The sequence below is a fragment of the Mollisia scopiformis genome (assembly GCF_001500285.1).
Source record: "Mollisia scopiformis unplaced genomic scaffold LY89scaffold_36, whole genome shotgun sequence".
NCBI classification, from domain to species: domain Eukaryota; kingdom Fungi; phylum Ascomycota; class Leotiomycetes; order Helotiales; family Mollisiaceae; genus Mollisia; species Mollisia scopiformis.
In genome coordinates, this window is record NW_017263616.1 from 233,886 (window position 1) to 242,570 (window position 8,685).

At 48.7% G+C, this 8,685-nt stretch overlaps 2 protein-coding genes across 2 annotated transcripts; one reads left to right on the forward strand and one right to left on the reverse strand.

The window, feature by feature from the left end:
- Positions 1 to 4,202: 4,202 nt before the first annotated feature.
- Positions 4,203 to 5,513, reverse strand: LY89DRAFT_356874 (aldehyde reductase I). The gene is made up of 2 exons (XM_018206967.1): positions 4,963 to 5,513; positions 4,203 to 4,911 (listed from the first exon to the last, which is right to left on the reverse strand). The coding sequence occupies exons 1-2, from the start codon at positions 5,380 to 5,382 to the stop codon at positions 4,357 to 4,359; spliced, it is 975 nt and encodes a 324-aa protein (XP_018061894.1). The 5' UTR covers positions 5,383 to 5,513; the 3' UTR covers positions 4,203 to 4,356.
- A 1,410-nt stretch (positions 5,514 to 6,923) lies between these two features.
- Positions 6,924 to 8,685, forward strand: LY89DRAFT_356892 (HAD-superfamily hydrolase). Its single transcript, XM_018206968.1, has one exon. It carries the CDS (start codon positions 7,165 to 7,167, stop codon positions 8,668 to 8,670), a length of 1,506 nt encoding a protein of 501 aa, XP_018061895.1. The 5' UTR covers positions 6,924 to 7,164; the 3' UTR covers positions 8,671 to 8,685.

Here is an 8,685-nt window from a genome sequence, read left to right on the forward strand (position 1 = left end):
CATCGACAAGTAATTCGCCCATTCACTCGAAGGGAGGAAGTAGTGAATGGAGATGGTAAGAAAGTGGAAATGGGAGATGGAAATGTATGAATAACACTCCAGTCCTCTACCTCTCGCAGTGAGCATGTTTTCTCCAACCCAAATTGAGTTGAACGGAGACGCAGGTGGAGGATGAATGTGTTGAAGCGAAAGCTCCTGGACAACAATAAGTGCACATGATTTCTCGTATTCAGAAGAAGACATGGTATAGGAAGGTTCTTGATTTCGTCACCCTGGGAGCAAAGACAGGCTGGAAAAGGTATATGGGCGCAGTTTTTCCGTTGTCAAGTTTGATTTGCTGTCAAAATTGAGTGATCTTCCGATAAGCAAAAGAAAAACGGAAGAGGTAGATGCCGAGCAGCAATCTAAGGTCAATCATGGTGGTTGCCGAGATCCCAGTGCTCGTTGACCGGAAGCAGTGTATGAGTGAGGGCCGAGCTTAATTGATTGCGAGATTCTGTTAAATCAATGCTGGAATATTTATAGACAAAAGGTCTGCCTGCTCATAGAGGAACAGAGGGAGAGTAGGTGAATCACAATCTTCTGGAATCCTCGTCAGCTTGATGAGATCGAAGCAGTGAATGGATATGTGGGAATAAGTAAAGGAAAGTTGAGAAAGAGACAAGTTATAAATACTACCCTTTCTCCTGCAAGTACGAAAATTAACAGAACACACCGAGAGAGAATTCGTGACATGCTGTCAAGGAAAGCTCTTGGAATACATATGCTGGTAGAAATATGATGCGTAAAATCGTGATTGAGAAAGCAATGTGGTTAAACATGGTTGTGTGTTGTCAATTGTGGGTTTGTTATCATGCCTTGATATCTATGACCGGGCAAAGCCGTGGCACTGCGACAAGCTGATTTTCAGGCTTGGAAATGTCCAAGAAGTTCTTGAATTTCGTGATAATTCCTTGGCTTGCTCAATGATGGGATATTCATAGACAAAAGCTCAGCATGATTCTCAGTGAGGAGCAGAGGGAGAGAAGGTGAATAATTAGCAAAACACAATTTTTGAGAAACTTCGTCCACTTTGCGATGGCAAAAAAGTGAATGCTTCAACTACCAAGCGATCAGGGAGGTGGAAGTAGGTATAAAAGCCCTCGTTTCTTGCAACAAGAAGTAAAATATCCAAAACTAACCACCATAGATAAGAGTCCGGCCCCTATGGAGAAGCAAGGGAGGTATCATGGCACGGGAGATTTATTAGTGCAGACGGCGGTAAGGTAGGGATATGACGAAGAGTTTGATGTATCGAAGAGATGGGGGACGAGGTTTCTTTTGGTTGTTAATTGTTGAGTTGTTGTCAAGTTGGAACAGTCTTTCGGATAAATTGACAATAAACATAAGATTTCTCTCTCAAGAACTCGAATCATAAAGCCAGACCCTGTCGAGTAACGAGCTAAAAAGCGGAGCCGGGATCAAGCAGACCGGCTGACTTCCTGGCTCCACAATAGGTTGGCTGCTCGTATTTCAGATTCATTTGTTGGTACGATTCTGCAGAGAACGGGGGTTTTTATAGCCAGCAGTCAAACTTGCTCTTAGCAAGAAGCGGGGGAGGGGGCGGGGGGACTAATAAGTGAATCACACCCTCCTAGAATGACTTCCACCAGACTCGAGTCTAAGTAGTGAATGAATCAGTCAAATCTGAAAAGTTCTCGTCGAGGATATGATTATAAATACCACCTCTCTCTTGGAATGAAGAAGCAAAGTAGGAATAACTTCGAAGGGATTTCAGGTTCAATGGAGAGAGTAGCGGAACTCACACTGCCCAAGAGATCGTTGGCATAGAGGACGTTGCAAGCTTTGAGGAAGACAAGGAGACAAGAAAAGACCTAATACATGAAAGAGGTGATAGGACCTGGCTTTTCTACTGTCAATCCCCAACTTATTGCCAACCTCAAGAAATCCTTCCGATAAACCAATAATACACAACCCCTCCCTCAACAACTCAAGACTCGAAGGAAAGCAATACCACCAACAAACCACAAACTACATCCTCAACCACAAAAGCAGCCGGTCTCCTCTCATCTCGTTCTCGCTCTCCGCGTCTTTGTGTGAGTTAATCAAAGCTTCCTTCGAGGTGGTAAGTGAGGGGCTTTTTATACCCCAGGACTCTTCCTCGTTCTCTACTCCCTGCAGCTTCTGATTAGAAGGGTCGGTCCTTCTTAGTGATTCACAACTTCGTAAAATCGTAGTTTACTTGCTACAGAGGAAGTAGTGAATAAACTGGGTAAGCCATTTGAAAAGTTGTGGTCGAGGATATGGGTATAAATACCACCCTCCCTTCCGCTGAAAAAGCGAAAAAAAAGGAGTAAGGATTGGGATCCTGTGAAAGCAGCACACATTACTGACTGAAAGATTCTTGCGCCCGAGACTCTGGTAGATGTGGAGAAAGAGGATGGAAGAGGTTCAGTAATGTACTATATAGATAACGAAAGCTTTTGCTGTCAACTCTCAATCTGCTGTCAACCTTAAGCAAAACTTTACCAAACCGGCATTACACACGAAACCTCCACTTTATCCCCCGTCCTCCCACTCAAGACCCCAAAGCAGGGCTGTGTTACTTGGCAAAGCTACGACCCCGAAAGAAATCGCCCGGGAACGCATCTGTCTCATTCGGCGGGTATTCTGCGCATTCTTGCCTCCTCTGTGGGTATGGAGAAGGAGTATTTATAGACAAAAGAACCAAGTTTTGGGAAATATCTGAGAGGGGGGAGCTGACTCACCTCACACGCACGCACCTCAGGCACTTAGCAGAAAGGAAAGAAGGAAAGAAGGAAAGAAGGAAAGAAGGAAAGAAGGGGAAAAGTGAATATACACACCAAGCAAATCTGCAATAGAGGCAGAGAGTAGGGCGAGCTGTAGGAGGTATATAATCCCCTTCTCCCTCTTCAAAAAAAGAAGTAAACCAACCGAAAGTTGCAAAAGGAGTGCCATTGTGGAAGAAGCCCGAGAGGTCACAGCGGCAAGGGCGGGATCTTCTTGCTGAGCCGGTGGCGGGCGAGCTATGGTGGCAGAGCGTGGAATGGTATGCAAACCGTAGCAGATGGTGGTGACTTTCTGCTACCAACAACCTTCTACGTTGTCAACTCTCACCAACCCCACCCACCCTTTCCGCTGACAAAAGAACGATCCAAGTCCCAAACCCTCCCATCATCAACAGACAAAGCGTCGCCGAGCCCGAGCCCAAACACTCCATCAGGACCTTCGAAACAATAGCCTCACCCCGGGCTCCCATGAATTGACTGACTGACTGCACAAAAACCATTGTGGATATCTGGATTTTCCAAGAGGTGGATGGGGTTTTTATACCACATCTCTTAGGTGGATGGGTTGGTGATCTTGGTTTGGCTTGTTACTTCACTTGTTTTCCAGATTCTCAACTTTCAAAGCCACCAAGCTTTTGAAACAGTGAATAAACGAAAGGAATCAATCAATGGAATAATCTAATCTGACTCAACACCTCGCAAAAATATCCCTAAACCGAGGAGCGGAAACGTATATAAACCCCCCTCCCCTCCCTACACACCAAAAACCAGTCGCAGCTTCGTCTTTCAAACAATTCTTCCAGGTTTTGGATGTCCGAGATGAGAAAGCTCTGACTGCACCGGAGCCGGTTGTATGTAGAAGGTCCGATGAGATAAAGCTGGGGTAGGAGTGTAGATTGGATTTCGTTTGACAGTGGTGTGTTGAAAGTGTTGGTATGAGCGGGTTAACAGCAAAAAACGAAAAACGAAAAAAATTAACAAATTGACAAGAAAACTCAGAACGTAACAACAACAACAATCACCCATTACATCCCACAATCTCTAGCAGCCCACACAGGCTACCTCTACCACGACCTAACTCGATGTAAAATCTGAAGCACTCAACAAGAAGTAGGCTGTGCCGGGATCCGCGGTCCGGAAGCTCCCCCAGCTTCTCGAGGGCCGTTCTTCGATGTTCGTTCGTCGATGTTCGTTCTGGTTGAAGAAAGGACAGGAGGGTTTAGGAGCGGGTATATATACTTGGAGCAAAGGGGTTGAGGGTTGAAGGGGAGAGTGAATTGGGAGGAGGAGGGGTGAATTATGGAGTGACTGAAACCAGATAAAGGTTTCTAGGTAGACATTACCCAATCTGTATGTTTGAGACTTCCACAGACAAATATTGGCGCTTGCCGAGTCAGAGCATGGCAGTCCTTATGAAAGCAGTGAAGCAAGTACCAGCACAGAACCAAGGACTGAAAGCACGGCAGATACTTCTAGGCAAGAAACGCCAAGTCTATGCATCTAGTTCTATATCTATCCAAATCCCGCGAGACCAGCTCAGCTCAACTCACTTACTCTCCTCCGGCCAAACATCATACCCAAACGTATCCTTCATATTCACAAATCGACTCCACCGCCCACTCGCCACCTTATCAACCGCCTCAAAATCCTCCTCATTCAACTCCACCAATTTCGCATTCCCCTTGATCCGCCCCTCGTTACTACTCTTCGGCAAAACCGCATACCCCCTCTTCAATCCCCACGCAATCAGTACCTGAGCTAGACTCCATCCATTCTTCTCTGCCACTTTGTTCAGCTCTTTATTCGTAGATACTTTCTCGCCTGTGCCGGGAACTTGATCCTGGCTTCCGAGCGGCGAGTACGCTACTGGTATTATTGACTGCGAGAAACAGTAGTCGATTAATGGTTGTTGTGGCAGGAAGGGATGGATTTCGATTTGGTTGATCGCAGGCTTAACTTTCGCGAACTTGAGGATCTGGGCGATGCCTGCAGAGGTGAAGTTCGAGAGGCCGATGGATTTGGTGAGGCCGGCTGCGTAGAGCTTTTCCATGGCGGACCAGGTGGGGGAGGGGTCGTTGGTTAAAGATTGGTTGATGACGTACTGGTGGAGTTAGCTGTGTACCCTTTTCCGCGAATGAGGGAATTTGCTTACCTTGCCATCTGCTCCAATCTTCACTGTCCGGTCTGCGTTCTTTTCTGAGGCGATGGGCCAGTGGATCAGGAATGCGTCAACGTATGGCGTTTGCAGTTTCTCCAGCGAGTTCTTTAAACTCCATTCCACGTCCTCGGGCTCGTGGAGGTGGTTCCATACTTTTGTCGTGATGAAAATATCTTCTCTCTTGACGGAGGGGTTTTGTGATAGGAATTCGCGGATTCCGGATCCCACTTCGTCTTCGTTCTGGTAAAACCAAGCACAGTCGAGATGTCTGTATCCTGCATCCAGAGCGTGAACGACTGCCTTGTGTGTTTCGCCCTTGCTGCCTTCGTTGGCGAACGTGCCAAAGCCCAGAGCGGGCATCTTGACGCCATTGTTGAGGGTGAGGATTGGGCCGGTAACTGCTGGTGCTGCCATTGTGAATTGGGTATCTCGAGTCGTGTATGAAAGGAATCGTGCAGGAGTGGAAAGGAAATATATTTCTTCGTTCGATCGTAAAGGGCGGTAAGTGAAGGAAGGGTATCTATGTGAGAAGTGGATCCTATGCTACAGATTAATTGCCTGAATGTGAGTGTGGTATATCAATGATGGTGTCCTCAACGCATGAAGATTCTGCACCGAGTTTTCCTCGGACCATATTCGTAGCATGAGGTTCCGTTGCTCAACAAGTGCGGCGGCGTATGACGTTCTGCCGGCGGGATCTTTCTATTCGTGTCATCTCGAGTCGCGGTACTGTGACCGAGGAGGAGAATGGCTGGCATTGGAAGCATCCTGGATCTTTCATCCGTTCTCGTGTTGGTTCCTGTCTTGGGTCGAGTCAGGTTAAGGCGCGGAGTGGTGAAGAGGGGCAATTTGTGTGGTCCAAATTTTGGGAATTTTGGACCCTGAAAGGAAGAAAAGGATCCGTTGACGTTGGCCCTCGCTTGACAGGGCTCTGAAGGCACTATGCCGGAAGAGTCTTCTAGTGCTCTTCTAGCGCCGGCTGATAATCTCCAGGGCTGATGAATGGCTGTGCCGGAATAGCCCCACCAGTTTGGTACTGAAATGTGCCTGAAACTGCAGGTTGACAACCAGAATTTCTCTCTCTTGGGGTTGGTTGTCCTATCATAATTTTCCCTTCATCGCGCATTTTCAGCATCTCTCTCCGTCTCATCTCCCCTCTCCCCTCTCCGCTCTTCCCTCTTCCCTCTTCACTCCCGTCCTCACTCTCCCCGTCTCGCACGTGTCAACTCGTGCTCAACTATCATCAGCCTCTCTGATCCTCAATCTCATCATCTGCATTGACCATGATCGTCGCTTCATATCAAGGGTCCACACGTTACTCAGACGGCCACACTGAGATCGACATCTGATATTGCCTAGCTTCCTTAATCATCTTCCCGAGCCTCCATCGCGCCTCAGAAAAGAGGAAAAAGCAACGTGAAATGTGGATCTTCTATCAAAACCATCACTCATGGTCTCGCTTCCCAGCACAACATCCCGAGCCATGCATCCGTCGCTCGGCCAGACTCCGGTCAGCCTTGCCGCCCAGTGCCCACTTTCAACGTCATGCTGGATCCTTATTTTCACCTCAAACGTCCTCGACACGAATGAACCAACATCACCTCTCCGAATGCTCCCCTCAATGACCAAATTCTGCCTTATCTGGATCCAGGGTCCAAAGGTTAAATGGATTGCAAAGGAAAAGGGATGGATACCGCGATGGGGAGTCCTCATGCACACTTGCACCACTCAGGTTTGGCTCAGCCTCTACCGCGAGGCTTGGATCCGCTTTTGATAGAGACTTTCACACACCGTCACCTCGGAAGAGTTGGAGACTTCGAGTTTCAGCTCCAACGAATAACTTTCGTTGGAGCTGGATGGCGACATGTGGATGCTTTGAGTGGGAACGTGAGCATGATACTGTGCTGACTCAAGCGAGTTACCCGCTATCAATGACTTCACATGCTTCGGTTTTTGAAAGTTTGCACTGCGAGTGTGAAATCTCATCTCCTAGGAATATTCTAGCTTCGTTTCATACAAGTGTAGTACCAGATATATACGCTGAGCTCGCAGTGGGGGCAGACTTTTTCATCTTATCATCTGGATTTGAATTGAACTCTCGTCTTTCAATATCATCTCGCACTCTTCCACGACCTTTGAACTCTATTATCGCCTTAAACGCAATCAATCCCATTTCCTTTCTTAATACCCTTCGTCATGCCTGCGTTCGAGGATTCTGACTTCGGCGTCGAAGCTCAACGCCCGTCCACCCCCTCAGCAGAGCAAGTAGCACGTCTTCAAAAGATCGTTAGCAATGGATCACCAGCCAAACACTCCCAACCTACTCTTGCTGTACCCAACGGCGAGAAAAACACCGGAGCGATCGAAGTTCCAGCAACACGCTCCTCGATCGCTGAATCTGAAGCTCTCATGCATTCTCTAAGCATGTCACCATCTCAAGTCGACCGTCGCGGTTCTCGCAACAGCTTTGGAGCCTCTCTCCCCATCCCTCGATCAAAGCGGCAATCAAGACTCTCTTCAGTCACCGCAGCAGATGGCAGGCCAAGCCGACCAGGCATGCCACCTGTCCAACCAACACGTGACATCCTCTCCTCCCAAGTCCAAGACATGTCATCAGTCAAGACAGCGGCGGCAAAAGACATGGCTTTCGCCTTTGACATTGACGGTGTGCTCGTCCACGGTGACCGCCTCATTCCAGAAGGAAAGCGTGTGCTAGAAATCCTCAACGGCGACAACGAACTGGGCATCAAGATTCCCCACATCTTCCTCACAAACGGCTCCGGCAAGCCAGAAGCAGCCCGCTGCGCCCAACTCTCCAAGATCCTTCACTCCCCAGTTTCCACCGAGCAATTCATCCAATCCCACACTCCCATGTCCGCTCTCGCCGAGTACTACGAAACCGTCCTAGTCGTCGGAGGCGAGAACTACCAATGCAGAGAAGTAGCCAAACAATACGGCTTCAAAGACATCGTAGTCCCAAACGATATCGTTGCCTCCCAATCCACCATCTCCCCCCTCAAAGAATTCTTCACCCCCGAACAGCGCGCTACCTCCACCCCGCGGGACTTCTCCAAAGTAAAAATCAACGCTATCCTCGTCTTCTCCGATTCCCGCGACTACGCCACCGACCTCCAGATCATCATGGACCTGCTGCAATCCGAAGACGGCGTCCTCGGCACCAAAGCCCAAGACCCTACTTCGCAACGAATCCCCATCTACTTCTCGCAAGGCGATCTACTGTGTCCGACAGAGCACCCACAGCCCCGCATGTCCCAGGGCACATTCCGCATCGCGCTCGAAGCCATCTACAAAGCCATCATGGGCGTGGAACTCGAGCGTGTCGTGTACGGGAAGCCCGAGCTCGCGACGTACAAGTACGCTGACGAAGTCCTGACCTCGTGGATGGACACTATTCACAACGAAGAACGCCTTCCCAAGAACATTTACATGATCGGCGATAATCCGCAATCCGACATCGTCGGGGGCAATATGTATGGCTGGAACACGTGTCTGGTGCGGACGGGTGTGTTTCAGGGCGGGGACAACGATGAGGCGAATCCGGCGAGTTTTGGGGTCTTTAAGAATGTGTTGGAGGCGGTGATGGCGGCGTGTAGGAAGGAGTTGGGTGGGGATTTTGGGTTTAACTGGAGTGATAGTATGAATCCTGTTACGGCGGGGCATTCGATTTCTGCTATTGAGTAGGGGATGAAATGGGAA